Source organism: Pleurodeles waltl, chromosome 12 (genome assembly GCF_031143425.1).
Source record: "Pleurodeles waltl isolate 20211129_DDA chromosome 12, aPleWal1.hap1.20221129, whole genome shotgun sequence".
NCBI classification, from domain to species: Eukaryota; Metazoa; Chordata; class Amphibia; order Caudata; family Salamandridae; genus Pleurodeles; species Pleurodeles waltl.
The window spans coordinates 707,846,119-707,868,806 of record NC_090451.1 but is presented as its reverse complement, the minus strand read 5'-3'; the positions used below and the strand labels follow the sequence as shown (position 1 = coordinate 707,868,806).

Genomic DNA, 22,688 nt, shown 5'->3' with positions numbered 1-22,688 from the left:
GGCCACCTGTACCGGGGTATTCACCACTGGTGCACAGGGGAAAGATTCTTGGTCCCAGCATGGGATAACAGTCCTGTGAGTCTAGATAGATATGACTTACAATGTCAGTCGTCACCCTGAAGCCTTTGTGAATTAATGCTGGAGAACGATGGACTACAGCACAGAAGTAGAGAACTATGTAGTGTGCGTGCCCCTTCAGCTGCCAGCTGTGCTTTGTGCTCAGCACTGGCACGTATTTTTAAATGCTGGCACGCATTAATGAGAGTCCAACACATGGTGGCAGTGCACTTCTATTTGTTTTAGCAGAGCGCCTCAGTGAGTCATTTAAGTATTTAATATGCTTTTTTTTTTTTTAAATAATAAAGCTACCACATCCCTTCAAATATCTGTCCTAGGGCCCCCAGCTGACTGTCACGGTCCAGGATACTCCAAGCTCACTATTAGTGCCTGTCCAGACGCCCCAGCTTACTTGTTCCAGGCTCAGTGTTAGTGCCTGTCCAGAAGCCTTAGCTTCCTTGTTCCAGGCTCACTATTAGTGCTTGGTAAGAGGCCCCAGCTTCCTTGTTCGAGGCTCACAATTTGTGCTTGTCCAGTGGCCCTAACAGAATCGCTGCAACAAACACTCAGCATAGTTCACACAGCCTCTAGGTAAGACAGGTGAGTGTGAGGTTGGAAAGAGGAAGGTAAACTGTTCATTTGACAAGGCGATGTGTTGACAAGATCCCTTTCAAGCTATGTGCTAAATTGAAACAAGTACAAAACAAGCATTTGCAATGCAACGGGTCTCGCATTTGCTCATGTTAGAGCTGATAGCGTTGTAAACTCCTAACCCGACTTTTCACCTATCGGCAAAAGTGCATTTATGCACGTAACCCAAAAAAGTGCAATTAACTGTGTAAAGCGCTCGACTTCTGCCAAGTGAAATCGCGCTAGGAAAATAGAGAAAAAGTAGTCCACGAGCCGGACAGAAAACAGCGAGCCTCGCATGTTTTCTGTACTTGGTCGATGCGCTCGAGGAGGGCTAGCCACCGGAAAAGGCATGTCGTATGCATGCCTTCGACTAATGAAAGCAAGCAGATTTTAATAGGCAAGCCCACGAACCAATGAAATACACTGACATGACGTCGACAGGGCTCCGAGCCCTTTTCTAATACCTAAAGCATCTCGCTGCGATACGCATGCGCGAGCGCATGCAACGCTGGCTCGACCCGAACCAGGCAGCAAGCTTAGGCCTTCACCTGAAGAGGGTTTGAGCTAAGTACAAGGCTCCTTAGTATAGATTTGACCATGCTCAGACTAGTTGTGCGGATTACGCGTCTGGCAGTTGGACAACTATTCAAAGATGGCGTCCCGCGCATGCAGACACATATGCAGGCGTTGGAGGCCATCTTAAGTTTTGTTATTTTGCATACTTTAACATAGGTTCACTATTCCAAGATGGCAGAAGGGCATTTTGGAATGGTAAAATACTTATTAAATGTGCACAGGGCGCTGTGCACATCAAGACAAGTGAGCAGGCCAATAGCAGAGCGTGTTAAGCTGCTGGGACTTCACAAGAAAACACAATAAATTATTGAAAAGAATGGTGTCTCAGGAGCCCTGGCTCTGAATTGCACGATTTTCTGTGTGAATGACCACACTGTGCAAAAACAAAATGTCATAACTGATACAGAGGTGAGCTCATGGAGCACGTGGCCTGAGCCATCCCTGCGCCGTACGTGCAGCAGGCAGAAGCGAAGTGTGATTGACAGCGAGACCAGTCATGATTAATGATTTCCAAATGCTTCCCCACACATTTAGTTATATTAATATGCAGCACACATACATATATTCTGTGTCGTATTCACTTAAAGTTGACCACATTTAATGCAGGCTTCAGTTTAAAATGGCTCACAATATGGACGTCACGTTTCCCAGTGAACGGCCTTCCTTTCCTATTGCTCGCTACAGGAGCCAAGCTGTACCAACCAGTGTTAATTCATATGAATTTTTGGTTGAGTAAATTTTTATTTGGTACGATTCGTCGAGAGTGGAACAATGAGCCCTCGCCTGTGAGTGGGGGTGTCCTGACTTGGTTGCATCATCCCGCTACAGATACCCAGCTGAAGGTTGTGCAGCAGGGTTTACACTGTGTGCTACTCAGGAAGAAGATTGCAACATGAACTAAGGCAACATCTTCATTTCTAATTGGATCCCTTCATTAGAATCGTGAGGCGTTGTCTTCTTGCCATAGAAGAAGTGATTTAAACCATGCCCTGCTGAGTGAGTTCAGATGCCCTTTCCATTGTCCTCAGAGGAGACTCCTTCCTTGATCTCGCTGGAAAGAGTTGGACTCTTGAAGAACTCCCTTTCTCACTTTCTTGACTGAATCTTTTTTTGAATCATTTGATTCTGTCTTTAGAGGCTTTTCTTGCCTTACTTTACCTTCTGCCTGACTTTTCCCGACATACCTAACTTTCTAGCTCAGAAAATTAGGGGATTTCCCTTCATGGGAACTGTTCCTGTTTGATTTATTTTATGACAACTTCAAACAGTTTGTCTCTGTATTGGTGATTTTGAATTGCTTTGAATTATACTGACTAATGTATTCATCTATTGATTAGTGATCTATGCCTAGTTTGAGTGATTTGAGTTTGCAGTTTTCTAATCTGTTATTAAACCTTCATGGTTTGTAAATCTAGTACTCTCAGTGATTTTTGTGGGGCCGAATTGTTTTCAGAGAAAGTTCCCCTAACTCCTTTACAAGTGTGAAATCAGAGAAGACGCCAATTAAAGGGGCATCCCTTGGGATTTGGGGGTTCCACCAGGGCTTAACACACAAGTGAATGGTCTAAGAAACAACTTATCTTGATGGGAAGGAACCTTTTTTTTAAAGTGTATTCTCGACTGCCATGTTTTGGGGGGTTGACAGCTAGTACAAGTGCACTCTACTCTCCAGTATTAATCGACCCGGAATTGAACGCTGTGTAATAAAATAAGTACAACAGACAAGCAGAGCCTAGTCTAACAGTGGGTCCTGTTTGTATACAGAAAAACAATATAATATAGAGCTATAAATAGTAGAAAAGCAGTCCAAGTCCAAAACATAGAGCCAGAAAATCAACCTAGTATGTCCAGGAAAAGCATTGGAGTTTTTTTTAATTTTTTTATGCAAATTGTCAGAGAACCCTCCAATCTGAAAGATCATTGACCGATAGTTGGGACACATCAATAATCAATTACTTTGCAGATCGAGACAGTTTCAATATTGGAATACCAAGCCATAAAATGTCACTCCCTCTAGGGTTCCTAGTTCCGCCTGCCTTTTTATGGTCTGCTTTCACAACACAGCAGCTGTTGCCAGACAATTATGTGAGAATCACCAGAAGGGGGGCCTTGACTTCGCCCACATGTTGGGAGCTTTGATTTGGGAGTTTTGATTGGGCAGAAGTTGTGTGCTTTCACAAAAAAAGTGCTCACCCTTACTCAGCTATGGCCATTTTATTTATGTATCCAGCTGTCTGAGCTTGATCTTTCAGTGGCAAACAGGGCATTGTAATGCTATTAAAATGTCTTAGATAAATTGATAATTTATGGTGTTTTCTCTGGCAGCAGCACAGGTGGGAGGAGGGCAGTCATTAACCCACATGGATTTTTAGGTCTAGCTTCACAGTGCAACTGTCACCCGGCATTTTAACCTACACCAATAATATTCTACGGTTCTTTGCTTCTACAAATGCTTTTTACCCGTAATGCTTCATTTTACCATACAACATTCCTTTAAAACCAGACCTACTGACATTGCCAATCCTTCTTAAACTTTTCCGCTGGAGATTTAACACTATTTTAAAAAGCTCAATAGTTTCAGGCCATCCTCCGGTGGAGGTTCAGTAGACTCGGCATGAGGTGATCATGCTTGTGTCAACACCTAGAGCAAAGGAAGAGAAATCTTAAGTCAGCAGGCCAGCACAGCCAGGATCCAGTTGTGATAGAACCATAGTGGTACGCTTTCCGCAGATGAAACAGCTGAAAGTTAGCTCAATATATATATAGTTTCAGCCCTAGATCCATAATAAAGGCCAACAATGTCACGGGGAGGTCAGTACAGACACCACAAACAGTGCAGGACCATACAAATGTAATTGCTGGTATGTGGTTGATATCCTCCATAGACGTCAAATGCAGATTTAGGACATGTGAGCAAGGGCTTATCAATGTACTCATCATCGAAGAAGGTACGATCACTGAAAAGGAAGCCATCGCTACAAATATTGTAGGGCATGTACCTTGGGTTGATCAGCCAAGTGTGATGGTGGCTGACAGCCATTAACCAATCAGTGCTTGGAATGGAGTGACAATTGGCACTTGGACGGAGAAACTAAGCACGATCTGGCTTGAAGCTAAGGGTGCAAGAATGGCTAAGCATGGCAGATGCCACCGGGGTTAGCCCTAAGGCCTGTTTAATAGCTGAACCACTCACATTTGATGATTTTGGGATATAAATCACCCTAGTAAATGTAAATATAATTACATTTAAGATCTGAATGTGTGCAATTATATAATGCACAGCAATATTGTTTGCTTTTTTCTTTGTCTTTTGGGTCAAACAGTCTGTGCCTGAGTATCTGTGGCTTGTAGACTTACGGCCTGATTTAGAGTTTGTCGGAGGAGTTACTCCATCACAAAGTTAATGGATATCCCGTCCGCAGTATTACGATTCTCATCGGATATAATGGGAACTTAATACGCTGGATGGGATATCTGTCAAGTTTATGACGGAGTAACACCCTCCGCCAAATTCTAAATCACGCCCTTAATACAATATGGAGCTGAAAGAAACTCCAAAGGAGTTTTAAATACTGTATTCAACAGAGCTGGAGTTTACATAAACAAAGCTGCATATATAACAGATGCTGAAATGAAATAAATTACAATAACACATTAAAACAATAGTAAAATGGGGTAGACGACTGAGGAAGGTGTTTCTAAGCAAAGAGTAGCTCAGACGGGCCCTTTAATACTATCCCGCCACATTCTGTGTTTACGTGCACCCAGACCAATGGAAGAGGAGGAGCTCTGGAGCGCAGGTGCAGCACATGTACGTACTTCATGTCCTTAAAGGGGTATTCCCACTTGGCCGCTTGCCCACCCTCGGCGGTGTTGCACAGCGGTCCATCCACCAGGCCTGTGGCTGAAACCACCAGACAGTAAAAACTCCCTAAGGCACCGAAGAGGGATGAGAAGACAGAGCGCAGCATCTGTGGAGGGAACAACAGTGGTGTCAACATTTAGAAACAAGCATTTGTAATGCAACGGGTCTCGCGTTTGCTCAAGTCAGAGCTATTAGTGTTGTAAATCCGTAACTGGACTTTTCTTGCCACTTAAATTGAAAATGAAAAGTAAAAGGGTTGACATAAGCGAGCCGATTCAAAGCACCACGGCCGCCATGTGCATGAGCGCGCAGGAGAGACACAAAAGGAAAAAGAAAATCAAAACCGCCCCAAGGAGGGAGAAATGTAAACCATTTACCAATGGTAACAAAGGATTTTTGTAAGGCAAGCCCAGGAACGAGTGAAAGTGATGGGCTTGCGCGTGCGACCTAAAAACAGCAGCATGAGGACCGTAGATAAAGGAGGCCGAGATGAGGGGATTATGAATGAGCCCAATTATTTGCTGCCTCCACTGCTACAATCATAATTAATCTTTAATATAGTTGTTTCAGTCGCCAGTTCTCTCTTTTTGCAACCATAATCTAGGTTTGAAAACTGAAACGTTTAGTTTGACAAAAAAATTAGGTCATCAATAGTAATAAAAAAACTTGAATTCCAAAATGTAAGTGACCTAGAGAAAAATAAATACTTAGAAAATATAACAAATTTAAAACCATATCTCCTCATTTGTTTAATTTATGTCTTATTTAACAGTTCACAAGTAGTTATCTAGTAGCACTATTTTTCTCTTGTGCAGGTCTCTCATATCATGATACATTCAGGGGCGTAGCTTCGGAGGGAGTTGCATCCCCCTAAAATATGTATTTCCTGCTAAATTGTTGGGTGCATGTGCTTTCAGTCGGGTATTGTGCGGTGTCTGACGGTTTTCACCAGGAAGTTTTACATACTCACAGACATAAATACACACACACTCTCTGCTTTCCGAGTCCTCAGAAATTTTGGTTATTTTACAAAAAATCCGGTTTCTCTTACTACTTCTACCAATCCACATTCTTCTCCCGTTCCATCGCCCCTTACGCCCGTCTCACGCACCCCGCTTGCCCTATAATGTATTTTACCCTTAGATGCCAGAGTGATTGTTGGGCAATCCGAAGCCCCCACCCCGCCCCCATTCTTACTGACCAAGCTACGCCCCTGGACACATTTATGACGATAAACACAACTGGATGGAAAACATACAACGTAGAAAACTGTATGGGATGTACATTGTGTAACAATACCGGTCATCTCAAACACATAGCCAATGAGCACATCAAAGAACATGACTGATGAAGAAAGAAAACAAAAAACTCCAAGAAAAGAAAGAAAAAAGGGAAAGAAGTAATCTAAATGAGGCATACAAAATGAATCATACTATATCATATAATATGCAACCAATTAAATAAAGGCAAGAGGGCTGGGGACTTGGCCGGTGGTGCACCATCCATGAGCATGAAAGGGCTTCGGGCCTGATTCAGATCTCGGCGGAGGGAATACTCAGTCACAAACATGACAGATATCCTGTCTGCTGCATTACGATCTCCATAGGATATAATGGGATATAAATAAGGCCCATGTTAATTAAGTGCGTTATCGGTTAGTGACATCACAGGCTCCTAAATACTATATGGAATCCTGTTTGTTGCAATATAGCCCATGTACCACCCACGCTTTGCGTTACTTTTAGGGTGCTTTCCAGGGAAAAACAAGCTTCGCACTGTAAAGTAAATAGGCAAACAAAGATTTTGGGTCAAACACGGCGTAAAATCTTAGTAAATATACCCCTGCATTTCTTTGTATTTACTCCTGCGCGCAGAGCGATGCAAAGTTTCTTTATGTGGCTTAGTAAATGCCGAAAAGGATTTTGCATGGAGGCTGCGCCTCTTAAGTAACTCAACCCTGACGTAAAATGGCAGTAAAGCTCCCCTTAATGTCCGGAACTAGGGGGACGCAGGACCACCCAATGCATGTATAACAAGGTTCCCTTCCCCTCGAGCGTGCCACCGCCTGCAGTACTCAGCATACTCCAGTAATCACTGCAGCAGACTGCGTCACTGGGGGGCTGGGGGGTTGCACAGGTGTGTTTACCTAAGTCGGGCACAAGATTTAAAGCTCTGGAGAGCTATGAGTTCGCCTCTGCTGGTGCTCTTGTGGGGTGGGGCTGAGGGGGGTGGAAAGGGCCTGGCAGGGCACGAGACCTGGTTGTGCAAGGAGGACTTTACCCCCTGTGACGTCAGCCGCCAGGAGCACGTAGTACCAGTGGGGAATAACGCAGCGCACTTCCTTCCACCGGCTTAATTTGTGGCCAGTCGTCGAGCATCCCCCAGCACACGACTTACCCTGCACCGGTTCCCGCAGCAGCCGGCTCCGCAACAGCCCTTCCCTCCAGCTCTGACGGCGGCGCACCCGGGGCAGAGGACCTGCAAGGAGGGAGAGAAGATGTCAGCGGCGAGCGTTGAAGCAGATGCTGGCCAGAGGGTGCTCCGCAACTGCAGATTTTATAAAACCAATTATCTCTTGAGCACACCGAATAAATATATTGAAAATGATACTTCCAGCTGTCAACTGCTGGTTTCTCCATCCATGGATGTTAGGGAGAGGCTTTTGCCTTCGGTGGGAAACAAAGCCCCGATATATTTACAAGCAGGTCAAACACGGTGGAAAGGATAGGTCATTCTTTGTCATGAATAAAAACCGGGTTTCACTATTCATGCAAATTAATGATCACATCACAGATATTGTCCACAAAGGTGCAAAGATTGAAGGTATTTTGCAGCCACTTTACCAAAACAAGTTATTTCAATAGGCGAGGCAGAGGTCTGAGAAATATGACCTCTGGGGGGGCGCTCCTTTACTTACCCCGCAGCCACCGCCTGGAACGCCCTTCCGCTCCACATCAGACAAACCACCCCCCTCCGCAACTTCACGAAGGAACTGAAGACATCGCTTTTTTAAGAACCACCTCATCAGTGGACGCTACACACACCCCCACCCCCAGCACCTTGAGACCCTTGCGGGTGAGTAGCTGCGCTTTATATACACTGATAGATTGATTGATTGAAAGGCAGTCCCCATGTTAACCTGTGAGAGAGACGGGCCTTGTAACAGTGAAAACTGAATTTGGCAGTATTTCACTGTTAGGGCATGTAAAACACATAAGTACATGTCCCACCTTTAACATACACTGCACCCTGCCCTTGGGGCTACCTAGGGCCTACACGTGGGTCCCTTGCTCACTGTGCCACTGGATTCAAGCTAGTCTGGCTGATGGAGGGTGATACCCGGAAACCGGTTCCAGGATGCTTGTTTCCAGTCCAGGGAGGACCTGGCTTGGCAGTTCGGGCTGGACTGTTCCCATGAAGAACAGGGTCAAGACTGATTTGCATATGGCTGGATCCAACCTGGGGTGGCATGGTGAGCAAAAGAACGATGGATTAAACCCAGATCTGTGACTGGGGGCGAGTGTTTGCATTGTTCAGCACTACGTCCGTCATCCTTTTGTGTTCCTATCTTAGGGGTGCCTTCCATGTACAAAAGGGAAGGTTTGAACCTGAAAGTGGGTACACTTGCCAGCTCAAATTGGCAGTTTAAAACTGCACACAGACATTGCAGTGGCAGGTCTGAGCCATGTTTACAGGGCTACTAATGTGGGTGGCACAACCAGTGCTGCAGGCACACCAGTAGTATTTTATTTACAGGCCCTGGGCACCTCCAGTGCACTTTACTAGAGACTTACAAGTAAATCAACTATGCCAATCATGGATAAACCAATCACCAATACAATTTACATAGGGAGCACTTGCACTTTAGCACTGATCAGCAGTGGTAAAGTGCGCAGTGACAATACACCAGCAGTAAGAGTCCTGCACACCATAAAATCAGGAGGTCAGAGGGCAAAGAGACAGGGGAAACACGCCAAAAGATGCCACGGACCTTACTGAACTCACCCATCTTATACTCACTCAAGACCCAGACACACTTACCCGGATCTTACTGACCTCAGTCAGTCTTATACTCACTCAAGACCCATACAGACTCACCCGGACCTTACTGACCTCACCCACTCTTATATACTCACCCACAACCAATATATGCTCACCCGGACCTTACTGACCTCACCCACTCAAATACTCACTCAAGACCCAAATATACTCACCTGGACCTTACAGACCTCACCTACTCTTCTATTCACTCACGACTTATACATTTGCCCAGAGCAGTCGCTGCTATCAGATGAAACTGGAGAGTTTCTGTGTCTCCTGTCTGACCTGCCTGCCTGTCTCTCCTGTCTTTCTCTTTTGCTTGGCTCTCGTGCCTGTCTCTTTTGCCTGTCTCTTGTGCCTGGCTCTCCTGCCTGTCTCTTTTGCCTCTCTGCTGCCTGTCTCCCGTGCCTATCTTGCCTGCCTGTCTCTCCTTCCTGTCTCTCCTGCCTGTCCTTTTCGCCTGTCTCTCGCACCTGTCTCTTTTGCCTGTCTCTTATGCCAGTCTCTTTTGTCTGCCTTTCCTGCCTGTCTCTGCTGCCTGTCTCTCCTTCCTCTCTCTCGTCTCTCTCCTGCCTGTCACTCCTGCCTCCTCCTCCTCCAGGAGAGATCTGCACATGAGTTGGGAAAGCGATCCATGAAGAGGCCGCTGTACTCACCCAGGGTTCCCAACGCTCTCTGCGGTTACTTGACACCGCCCTCTCCCAGGAGTCGTACTGAGAAGACATACCTCCCTTACTCATGCAAACTACTGACAACTAGTCTTGTTAGGGTTAAGTCTTACCTACCTGCCTAACCAGTAGCAAATACTGGCAGCCAGTGCTGGAGGGGTTAATCGACCCCTAATCAGCCAGATGTTGATCTCAATACTATTGATAAGACTGTCTGCATGCGTTAAGGAGAGTGCACAGTGTTGATAAAGAGTTTGTTCTGGTTTCACTCACTCATGGTATGATTCACCACCGACACATCCCAGTGCAGACTTGCAGTTTGCTCAGGGTTAAATTGAGTACACTTTTACCACTGTTGATTTCATGTGCTGAATGGATCAAGTCAGACCTACCTCACCAATACTCTATCGATAACCAGTTTGTTTGGGTTATGTAACACCTACTTCAATGATGCCCAATGATGGAGACTAGTTTGATTGGGTTAAACAAAACCAACATTATACTTGCCACCCATTATCCAGGGCCTGTTTGAGGCTGATTCACAGGGACCCTTCCCAATGCCAAAGTTTGGTAACTAGATGAGTTGCAGTAAAGTGTTCCCTACACCGTACTCTGTTCATTACTTTCAACCAGAAGTGACGTGTTTCAATCGCACCTTTCTTAAAACTGGCCACGTCCATGAGCAGCTTGGATCAGGTTAAACCGCACATGCCCGTCAGCAGTGATGGACCGCTGTGCTGAGATTAAGAGCCTAACTTAGATATTGGCGGACGAGTTACTCTGTCACGACGGTGACGGATATCCTGACCGCCAAAAACTAAATTCATTTACATCCTATGGGAGTTAGATTTCGGCGGATGGGATATCCGTCATCGGTGTGACAGAGTAGCTCGTCCGCCAATATCTAATTCAGATCCTAAGTCACAACTACCCTTCCCCATGCCCGACACTGATAATCAGTTGTGGTTCGGATAATTCGTGCCCACCTAACATAAATGCCCATGGTTATCACGGCAAGGATTGGTGAGGTGGCGTCACATATGCCCAAAGTAACAAGCAAGTTTCTTGGTGTTAACTCGCGCCAGCTCAGGCTGGCACAACATGGAAGGCCACGCTGTACTCTTATCTGTGTCTATAAGGGGCCACCTTGCGAATGATGTCACAATAAATCTCAAAACACCCCGATGACGTCAACAAATAAAGGTACATTCTAGAACGCCTATTGTTGGTGGTTGTTAGCAATGGAGGACTGCTTAAAGACAAGGTTACTTCCCTGTACTCCGGAGGCCCCTTTAAAGCTCTGGTCCATTGGTGTGTGGTTTATTCGGGCGCACCCCCGCACCCTGGCTCAGGGGTAAGTCCCCTTTCCAACAGAAGGGATTTAGAAGCAGGAAGTAATTCAGCGGTTAAAGCTCAGCTGGCCCAGAGATAATCTTTACAGCCGGAGCCTCCAGGAAGAGCGGGGAGAGCAAAGGGAGAAATGACCCTCCTTAAACAAATGTTATTCCACCAGCTCAGACCAACCTTTAATCCTTACTATCAGGTTTATACAAATTCAATCGAAGACGTGCATAGGGTCAAAGAGGCGTACGTTGGACCTGAGCAGTGACTTGAAGCAGTGGTTTTAACTGGCTTATAAGAGCTCCTTAACACATTCAAAGCCGCAAACTAAGTAAACATTGATATATTACAAATTGGAAACTTAGAAATCTGTCACAGCCATCACCACATCTTCTCTGGTCCCAGCCTCCCCACCCTGGTTCACAGTTTCAGCCCTGCACCTCTCTGGTTACTTCTCAGAACTTTTCAATTCTTTTTCGCAAAGCTTTTCATCATAAGTTTATTTTTGATTGTGGATAGACGGTGTTATTGTTTCAGATTTTGAGAGGGCAGGGGATATGTTCTCTCTTTTTCCTTATTTTTCCTTTTTTTGCTTGCAAAATCCCAGTGCCATATCTAAAAATACATTGAACCCAGGGCCGCCCGGAACCAGCACCACACCGCGTGTAAAGCCCAACACGGACGTTAAGCTGCCCTGGTAAACACAAGGGCATACACGCCAACCCTCCCGATTCAGGCGGGATACTACTCAAGGCTAGTCTCCCACCCCCCGATTCCTGTGTGTAAAAACCCCATTCCTCTGCGGGCTTCAGTTGACAAGGCCTGGTCTTGCGTTTCTCGGAGTATGCACTGCCAGTATCCTGCTTCCATCCATGTAAACCTTCCAGATTCAGGTGATAGACTACCAATCTCAAGGCTAGTCTCTCGCCTCCCGATTCCTGTGTGTAAAAACCCCATTCGTCTGCGGCCTTCAGCTGACAGGGCCTGGTCTTGCGTAGCTCGGAATATGCACTGCCAGTATCCTGCTTCCATCCATGTAAACCTTCCCGATTCAGGTGATAGACGACCGATTTCAAAACTAGTCCCTGGCCCCCCAATTCCTGTGTTTAAAAACCCGATTCCTCTGCGGCCTTCAGCTGACAGGGGCTGGTCTTGCGTAGCTCGGAATATGCACTGCCAGTATTATGCTTTCATACATGTAAACCTTCCCGATTCAGGTGATAGACTACCGATTTCAAAACTAGTCTCTCGCCCCCCAATTCCTGTGTGTAAAAACCTGATTACTGTGCGGGCTTCAGCTGACAGGGCCTGGTCTTGCATAACTTGGAGTATGCACTGCCAGTAACCTGCTCCTTCAGGCCAGCGCAAAGCAGTTACATCATGCTCTCTCTACCTGCCATAGCGCTTTCTCCATGCTCCTGACAGGTAAGGAAAAAAAAAAACATACATTTGCGTATCTAATAATTGATCTTGCAGTAGCAAAGTTGCAAATCCCATACATAACCAACCCGATTAAGGCCACAACAGAAGTCAATGGGGAAATACATTCTCCTGATTTTTCTTTCTTAGAAATCTCCCACTTTCCTCTTCTAAAATGTTGGCGTGTATGCGAGGGCGACCTACTGGAACCAGAGAACTAGGGGTCGGTCAACATGATGGTACTGTTTGATCTCTCAGCCGCATCCAACGCAGTTAACCGCAACATACTTCACCAACACATTAAGCCTCAACATGCTTTACCAGCACAGTTAATCACAACATATGTCACCAACAGTTAACCGCAACATACTTCACCAGCACAGTAAACCATAGCGCACTTCCCCAGCGACTCCAGCCAGTAGCTCCCATCTCAAGGGAGCCTGCGAGGTGGATCAAGTCGGTGCGAGAGGAGTGAGCATGGAGCCTGAGGCTTGGACAGCTCCTCGTCTCTTCTGACACAGTCATCTGTGGAGTCCTACTAGGTTTGCTTACACCCTCCCTGCCTTCTTTACTCTCTACATTGGATGCTCTGTGCCTACTAGCTCCAAGACCACTCCTTGGCGGACGGCAGATGCATAAATATGACTCCTTGTCATCCCTAGATCCAGATGCAAGCCGAAGGGAACCAGTGACTCTCCGTGGTGGCCACACATCTCCGGAAGAACCTGCATAAACAAGTCTGCAGCTCAAATCACACACACACACACACGAGTCCATGCAGTGGGTGCATTAACCCACTGAGTCATCTGACCCACATGAAGGTACAGTCTTGGGGAGATATTGGATTTCTGTTACTGTTGTACAAAACAATAAATCTTCAAATTTTGGGATGTTATCACTCATTCACTAGGGTACAGCAATGTAACAGGACCAAAGCGTTCCGGGCTGCTTCACATAAAGGTGTCTTGTCATGGAGAGAGGAACAACCCCCTGTAAACCCCCGAAGAACTGAAGGAGAGGGACACAGTGTGAGGTCCTCATTTGGACATCCACTTAATTGGAAAGAGGGGAGACTACAAAGCACTTTACTCAGTCTGAAGCAGAAGCAAAGAAACAACCGTTGTTTCATCACGGCTGGAGACTTTGCTGGTCCCTGGCGGCTTGCATCCTTAAAGGGGAGGTCTTTTTCTAGCAGTCAGTGCCAACCCATACCTAAAGTTTTCTGAAGTGTCCTGGTGGCTGCCTCCAGCCCTGCATACCCAGTAACCACAGTTTTCATTGTTCATACTGATAAGGGCAGCCGAGACATTGCGGAAGCCAAGGAGAGTGGGACACTGCGTATTTTGCACTTGTATTTAATGTATTTATATTTTTAATAGAACACTATGTATCAGAACACATATCTAATCTCAAGGTGCAGGGTGTAGTTCAAGTCTGGATTACGCACACGGAGGGTCTTCATAAGGATTTTTTCAAGGTGGGTTTGAGGCTTGTGAGTGATGAGGTATGTTTGCAGTCAAGAGAAGAGAGTTCTATAGATCAGTCCGGGCTGTATTAAGGCGTCTCCCACCAAGGCTTTTTCTTTGACATTTAGGGATGATGAGTTTGGTGGCTTTTGTATATGCCAAGGTTTCTTTCATTTTTGGACAGTATGAATAAGTATGTGACATACGTCCAGGAGGTAGAATTACAGAAAGGTAAAAAGTGTGACATTGTGCCCTGACTGTATCCCAAAAATAAATTTAAAGGAATACAAATCATTCAAAGTAGGATTACAGGATGAGAAACAGGATGCAGTTTAAGATTAGAGATGAGGTCAGGTTCAAATTTACCACAGTAAAGGCTAAGGTGTGGCTCGTGGTCCGGTACAAGTTAAAGAACGGGTGAAAGTGATGGACAGCGTGATGGTTTAGGTTACTTCATGGCCAGGATAACAATCAGGCCAGAAGGCATTTGGTTATGGTCAGGTTTGGATCAAAGTCAGGATAACTCTTGGGCTTAGGTTCAGGGTTAAGAAGTAAGGATTGAGTTGTGCAAGAACAAGCATAAGGCTTAGGGCCTGGGTTATGGTCTGGGTAGGGGACACATTTTGAGTAGTTCTAGGGTTAGGATATGGGTAGGGTAGTTTAGGGTTAGGTTTTTGTGAGGTGAAAGTTGGTTAGGGTTTGGATTAGGGCCTAAATACCGGTACTGAATTAGAGGTGGAGGGAGTGCCTGGAATTAGGCTTGAGCAGAAATTTGTTTCCCCATCAAGAAGCTTGTTCAATGCTGTTCAAGACTGTGTGGTCTCTGGATCAGGTGTAGTAGGAAAACTTGTCATGTGTCAGCTAAAAGAAGCTTGGTGTAGTAGGGTGCCATTCTTGTGCCCATGGCCGTTCCCATGTTTTGTAAGAAATATCTGCAATTAAAATAGAAATCATTTTTTGTATGTTTGTTTGAATGTCACAAGGACTGTGACTGCCATCACAGGGACATCTTTCTCTTGCTCCCTCGCTGTAAGGATCTCTGGCAAGCAGGTGTCACATCTTCATGTGCTGTACTGGAGCAATCTGATGAGACATCCATTGCAGGCTGATTATATCAGGCAATATCTACCCTACCTTCTAAAGTTTCTTGAGGGACCGTGCTTACTAGATACAAAGTGGATTACATCCAACAACAGAAATTCTTTTATTGTACTCAAATATAGTAAATTGGATAGTCAGATTTGCGAGGTGTGTGCATTTTGGAAATGGTATTATCTGTTATTAGAGGTATATGGTGCTCCTGAATGTCTTTTAGCATTGAATTACCTTGTTCTAGAGTCTTTGTGCATTTTTCAGTGGGACGTCTCTGAGCCCTTGGCAATAAAACAAGCCCACCTTTCTAATCCTTCACCGATATGACCTTTGATCTGCTCTCTTCATCATTCTCTCCTGGCGGTGATGATTTGTTTCTTTATTTGCTGCTCACAAAGCCTTCAAGATTGAAATGTTGAAAACGTTTCAAACACATCTGGAAGAGTTGTCTGTTGCAGTTGTACACAACCGAATATTGTGGATAAAAGGGGCATTTGTTTGGTAAATGAACCCATTTTGTGCATCTCCTGCAATGGATAAGATGGCAGCTTGGTCAGTAAGTCAGTGAGACTTGTTGAGAAATGCATTAAAGAGGGTATCAAGAGGACTGTGTGGTCCAGTACGGGCAATGAGATACAATGGGGTATGAGCTTCAGTGAGCAGTGACCTCTAGAAGATAGCGAGCTTTGTGGGCAGTGACCTCTAGAAGATAGTGAGGTCCAGTGGGCAGTGACCTCTAGAAGATAGTGAGGTCCAGTGGGCAGTGACCTCTAGAACATAGTGAGCTCCAGTGGGTAGTGACCTCTAGAAGATAGTGAGCTCCAGTGGGCAGTGACCTCTAGAACATAGTGAGCTCCAGTGGGCAGTGACCTCTAGAAGATAGTGAGGTCCAGTGGGCAGTGACCTCTAGAAGATAGTGAGCTCCAGTGGGCAGTGACCTCTAGAACATAGTGAGCTCCAGTGGGCAGTGACCTCTAGAAGATAGTGAGGTTTAGTGGGCAGTGACCTCTAGAAGATAGTGAGCTCCAGTGGGCAGTGACCTCTAGAACATAGTGAGCTCCAGTGGGCGGTGAACTCTAGAACAGTGGTTCCCAACTTGTGGTTCGGGGACCCCTGGGGGTCCGTGAAGCCTCAGCAGGAGGGCCACGACTGCATAGAAAATTGAATAATATTAACAGATTAGGTCCCCAGCTTTCAGTAATGATTCAGTGGGGGTCCCCGGGTTCCAGTAATAATAAAGTGGGGGTCCACAGAAGTCAAAAGGTTGGGAACCACTGCTCTAGAAGATAGTGAGCTCCAGTGGGCGGTGACCTCTAGAAGATAGTGAGCTCCAGTGGGCAGTGACCTCTAGAAGATAGTGAGCTCCAGTAGGCGGTGACCTCTAGAAGATAGTGAGCTCCAGTGGGCGGTGACCTCTAGAAGATAGTGAGCTCCAGTAGGCGGTGACCTCTAGAAGATAGTGAACTCCAGTGGGCGGTGACCTCTAGAAGATAGTGAGCTCCAGTAGGCGGTGACCTCTAGAAGATAGTGAGCTCCAGTGGGCAGTGACCTCTAGAAGACAGTGAGCTCCAGTGGGCAGTGACCTCTAGAAGATAGTGAGCTCCAGTAGGCGGTGACCTCTAGAAGATAGTGAGCTCCAGTGGGCGGTTACCTCTAGAAGATAGTGAGCTCCAGTGGGCAGTGACCTCTAGAAGATAGTGAGCTCCAGTGGGCATGACCTCTAGAACATAGTGAGCTCCTGTGGGCAGTGACCTTTGCGTTGAACTCCTGACAATGCTCCTGACACACCGTGTTTTGAATTGTTGAGACCAAGCACCAACCATCTGAGCATCAGCAAGGTGGACCAACGCCAGACTATGGACATGATTCCATCCAGCATGTTGCCAGAAGGTCCATGATGTCTTGGAGCTCGCGTTCGAGTTCTGAACTAATTGAGTTAAGTTATGAATGCGAGTGGAGATGTCCTTTTGCAGCCAGCTTCGTTGGTCCATTTGTCCACTGCTGTCCTGCTGACTGACTCTAGAGACTGATGGATCACATGGTATCCAGTCTATTCTTGTTTTGCTTCCACTGGTTGGACTTGTTGTTCTTTCATCTGGATTTTGGGAGGAATGTAGTGTCCTGCTGACACGTAATGATGCAGCCCCTACCTCGAAGCTCCCTTAACGCGCACTCCGCACCCATCCAGTCAGGTGATTCTGCCAGTCGCACATGCCCTGGTCCAGTTACCTACTCCTAACACTAGTGCCCATGTCCCCCATTTCTTATCATGTGTGCCCAGGGCCCAGGACACTACAGCTGCCACCTCCCTAAGTATTCTTAGAATAATGCACTTAGCTCCAGGGCTCACGCCACACACACACATATTGCACTCTCTCCTTAGGCTATAGTCACAGCAGCACAACTGTGCACAGGTAGGATATATTTATATTTAATGTTGTTATGTTTTGTATGTAGTTATTGCTGTTCTGCACAAAGTCTGGACAGTTTAGGAAGAAAGGAGGCTGGACTAGATGAGGGCCGGGAATGGAGGGGGCATAAGCTCTAGAAATAATGAGGCCTATTTTATAAAATTCGATCTAATGAACTATAAAAATCCGGAAACTATAGCGCTACACGAGATGCCTTAACGAGTTTATGGCTCAGTGAATTAAGCGCTCGCTGCTGACAACTGAAGTGACTTCCAGGTATCAGGTCCAGATTCCAGAAAGTAGTCTATCACTGTCATTGCCTGTATGAGCCTCTCATTATTACGAGGTCGGTGAAAGGGTAAATTTGGATGGTAATGGGACGTTGTGGGTAGCGCTTAGAAAACCCAAAAGGGCTGTGTGAAAACCTATATATAAACACTGCTATGATTTGCATTGTACATTACTGGGTTTATGCATGTTTGTGTACACTGTAGGAAATGCTATGTAAATAAAACTGATCTATTTCGGACTGAGCTCTCAGCTAAGAGTGCGTGTCGATCCAACAGAAAGCAGGCGGCCTCCTCTGACTCTGTGAAGGCAGCGCCTTGAGAGATGTTTAAAGTGTGTCTCCCAGAGGTTTCTCTCACTGTGTGTAAACCCTCTTTCTCCTGCCCCCGGAAGGCCTCTGCCTGCTGGGTTTATCTTGGCAGAGAAAGCAATGATGAACCCTCCCAGGAATGTAGCCTGGCACTGCTCTACCTGCCCTTTCAGAGACTGCGAACACAATGCCCCATTGATCTGTTTGTGAAAATCATGTTTGCCGGACTTCTGTTTGGGGTTAAAGATTCGATTGTAACTCTTAAATCGTATGCATTGTAATATTGTACTAGTCTATTCTGGCTCGAGACAGCCTAAGTTATCAAAACTTGAGACTTCAGACTGTCCGGACTGGGCCGAGGGTGTCCGAAGGCCCCCTGGGGGGCCCGGCTGGTCCTGGTACACTGATCGGAATGCAGCTGTTTTAGACCTCCAGATGTTTGCTTTGTCTGCAGACCATAACACTGCATGGCTGCCAAAGAGCTCCATGGCGGATGTGACGCCTGCAGCCAGTTCTGACTTTTTTTTTTTAGTTCAAATCGTGTTTATTGAAATATTTTAGGTCTAAGCCAGTTCTGATTTTTTAAACCCAGATTTACAACGGCGAGACTGCAAATCCCAGCATGCAAAGTGCTACTGGCGGAAATTGCTTGTTTGCTTGCTGGTATCGCACGTGACAAGGGCCTGCCCCTTCCAACCCCAGGACTGTGGCTAGCTGAGGAAGACAGACTGAGTTATCCGTTTGCAAATTAAGCGCTGTGATGCAGGGCCCATTAAGCGCTGCATGCAGGGCACTTGCCTAGGTCTGAGAAGCACCAGTAGAACAGAGACCACCCAGTGGTCCAGGAGGACTAGAGCATTAGTACTGGAACCAGGAAAACCAGCAGAACAATAATCAGGAATGCCAAAAGTACCAGAACCAGGAGCACCAGAACAAGAGGGCCAGAGAATTAGACAAGGAGGGCCAGGAGGATCTGGACCAGGTCTATGGGGTCCAGAGGCAGACGTACCAAGAAGCCGAGGAAGACCTGGAGGAGCAACTCAGACTAGGAGGACCAGAGAACCAGGACCAGAAGGACCAGAAGGCCAAGCATCAGGGGCCTATATCTAGAAGGACCAAGAAGAGTAGACCCAGGACAACGAAGACAAGGTCAATACGGACCAGGAGAAGCAGGAGGAATTGGACGAGGAAGACCAGAGCTCCAGGATCTGGGGGTGGGAGTCACGACAATCAGGACCAGGGACCAGAGGACCATGTCTAGGGGGACTGCAATGAGGAACACCAAAAGCAGGGCCAGAAGTAACAGGTGCAGAAAAAAATCCACCAAGTGGATACCCAAGACCAGAAGGATAGCCACTGAGAAGACTAGGGGTACCAAGAAGCCCAGACAACCAAAAAAAGAATAATAATATATTTTTTTTAAACGTACCTTTCTTGCTGCGCCGCTCAGATCCTCTCCGGTCCTCCACTGCAGGCACAGGCTTCCAGCCTGCCCTGCGTCCAATCCTAACGCTGCATTCATGCTGCAGGCAGCATGAAAGTAGCATTAGGATTGGAAGGAGCACCCAGCCAGGGCGCTCGAAGGCAGAGTGGGAGTCTCTGCCTGCCCTCTCCCACGCAGCAACACAGTGCCAGGTAGGAGAGAGCCTAGTGCGCATGTATGTTTTCGCTGGCCTGAGACAGCCAGCTAAACATACATGGGCACTCCCCTTCGATCCCTGTCACGCCTCATGGCCCGCCCCTTTTACAGTAAAACCATAATAAATGTAGTTTATTATGGTTTTACTGTAAACTTTGCAGCTGCTACTGCTGGCGGGCGGGTCGACGCTCTTCCGCCATAGCAGAGGAGCCGGCCCTGCACGCCTCTCAAGCACATGCGCTCTCTCACACACAAAGACACTCACATGCGCAAGCATGAACACAACACACAGCCATTTATTTGCTTTTTACTTGCTTTCCCTGCCATTGGAGGCCTTGTTCCAGCTCCTGGTGCTCCATTTTTTTTTAAGCGAATAGTGAATAATATAGTATTGTTCACTATCACTGTAATAAACTTACAATCAGGTCCCTCTGTAGAAAGATCATGCTGCTAGCGCCAGCTGGACAGAAGCTTACCTTCCAGGCACAGGAGAGCTGCCCTCAGAGAGCGTCTGACCTATTTAGAATGGACGGTCCAATTACTTTTTTTTACTGTCTGTCATCGACAGGTACATTCTGTCAGTGAGAGACAGAAAAACAAGAAAGAATGACGCCAACAATGAGGGAAGGAACTTTCAATTAAAAGCAAACTCCTGCTTTGGGAGTTTGTTTGTGAAAAATAAAAAAACTTTGGAAAAGTTTGACTGACAGCTGTGACATTTGAAGGAGCATCACTGAAAACCTTCCCTACGCTGACAAGCACCACCATTACAGGAGTTCCTGCCAATGTACCGAGATGTCCGCAAGGCCGGCGGACATTTCCAAATCTGGCGGGTGGAGTAAACGCCCCCTTATATGCAGTTTCTCCGTCAGCTAATCTCTAAATCAGGTCCTCGGTAGAGCGTAGCACTGCGGTAAAAAATAAAATGATGGTTCAGAATGCCACCCCGAGCAATTGCCAGTGGTTAGACTATTTGCAAACATTCTTCGGATGCTTCATTGTCAGTGGTAAGCCTGGAAATCCGACACTGACACAGCTTTCCAAGCCAACTACTGCCAAAGTTTGTGAACTACAAAAAGTACTAACAGTGCGTCCAATCAAACATAACGTCTATGGGTGTATGGTAAACCGGAGCCTATCCTGGTCCAAAAAATTAACATGTTTAAACCTCTTAGTGGAAACCGGGCTACAAAAAAAAATGACACACACATTCAAGATCCGACTCACGGCTCCCAGACCCAACTACCAAGCCAAGAAAGCATTTATATGGGGGTGTCACACCCCACAACCTCTCCCCCGCATGCTGGGGCGCCGCACAGAGGCGACTCACGTTATACTCAAAAGGGTGATGTTTTAAAAACGAGGAAAGAAAGACCTCACAAAAAATATTTTTGCAGGTGAAAGAAAACCTGTAAATTCTCAATTTTTAGAGAGAAAGCCTTAGGAAAATTAAAAAGTTTTACCAGTAAAATTATTCTTCTTAAACCTTTTTGGGTGTGATATTTTGCACGCCGGTAACGTTTTGCAAATGTCTTTATCACGTTCATTAAATATTACTGAGAGAATTCTACTTTCACAAACCCCAGTTTTACTTTCACACCTCAGTTTTACTTTTGCACACCCTACTTTTACTTTTGCACACATCAGTTTTTTCCTCGTAGGCAACTAATGGCAAAGCCGAGGTCATGGGTCACCATCAAAAGGACCGGGGTGGATGTTGAACAGGAGACAACTTCACACAGGGCCAGCTTTAAAGCGGGTGGCGCCCAGTCCCACAGTCCTTGTTGGCCCCCCCAGGACCTCCTTCTCCATGAATTCCCCACTCCCACCCTCCAGCAGTGCCCCACATCTCTCCAAAGCCCCTCTCTAACACACATTTAATGTTTTATAGCGCCTTAAAAATGAAATAAATAAACAGTACTTACAAAGAGCCCCCCTCCGACGATGCCCCCCATGAGCCAGACTTGCAGGGTGATGTTGTCGGTCCACTTGGTCTCGGCGTTGGGGAAGATGAGCAGCAGGTTGGCCCCGATGCACAGGAAGGCCATTGGCAGCAGCATCAAGCCCACCAGGCGCGAGCACTTCCCCGTGCACATCGTGGCGCGAGCACTGTGTCTTGGCGCAAGGACTCCTTCTGGGCAGCAGTAGCTCCTCAATGAGGAACTTGGGGGTTAGCTGTGGCTCCTAAACAAGGATCTTGGGGGTCAGCTTTGGTTTCTGAACAGGATCTGAGGTGCAGTGCTGACTCCTGAACAAGGATCTTTGAGGGCACAGTGACCTATGAACCAATACCTGGGTCAACGTTGACTCCAGCCTAGGATCCTGGGGGGGGCAGCAGCGACTCCTGAAATGGATCCTAGGGATCAGCAGTGACTCCTACCAAGGATCTTGGGGGCAGCAGCCGATGGAGCAGGAGAACCCAGCTTCCTATCCCGCTGAAGCCCTGTCCCCTAGTGAGAGCTTGAGTCGACACGGCATGGATCAATGTTTGCTCCTAGATAAGTTGGGAGCGAAGTTCACCAGAGCCATCTGCTCCACAGCTAGCCGGTGGGGCTGCTTTGTAACCCTTGGAGTTTGGAAGAGCTCACATTCCTAAAAATAGTGCAGCTGTTGTAAATATTATTATTAGAAAGGGAGATACTAACAATGCGGGAAGGGTCTTATCAGCCAATGCCACTAGAGGAAGGGTCTACCTTCTTTATTTATTACGTCTCACCTACAGACAGCTTCAGCGACCTCTTATCGAAGACCCGTTCCCTCTAATACATAAAATATTAATATATACATACAGTGGGCTTTGGCTCAGCCGCTCTTTCTTGGATGGTTTTCTTTTCTCTCTCATTTCTTGCTTCTTATTGGATAGTCTCTGTTTGTCCCGCCTC

The 22,688-nt window shown here is 46.5% G+C and overlaps 1 protein-coding gene across 1 annotated transcript in view; it reads right to left on the bottom strand.

Annotated features, from left to right (window-relative positions):
- The window catches only part of TM4SF5 (transmembrane 4 L six family member 5), a 29,848-nt gene extending 7,582 nt beyond the window's left edge, over positions 1 to 22,266 (bottom strand). The window contains exons 1-3 of the mRNA XM_069215709.1: positions 21,732 to 22,266; positions 7,529 to 7,609; positions 5,086 to 5,237 (exon numbers count right to left, since the gene is read on the bottom strand). Of these exons, the coding sequence (XP_069071810.1) occupies positions 5,086 to 5,237; positions 7,529 to 7,609; positions 21,732 to 21,902 (404 nt within the window). The 5' untranslated portion in view covers positions 21,903 to 22,266. The remainder of the gene's footprint in view (positions 1 to 5,085; positions 5,238 to 7,528; positions 7,610 to 21,731) is intronic.
- Between the last annotated feature and the right edge of the window lie 422 nt (positions 22,267 to 22,688).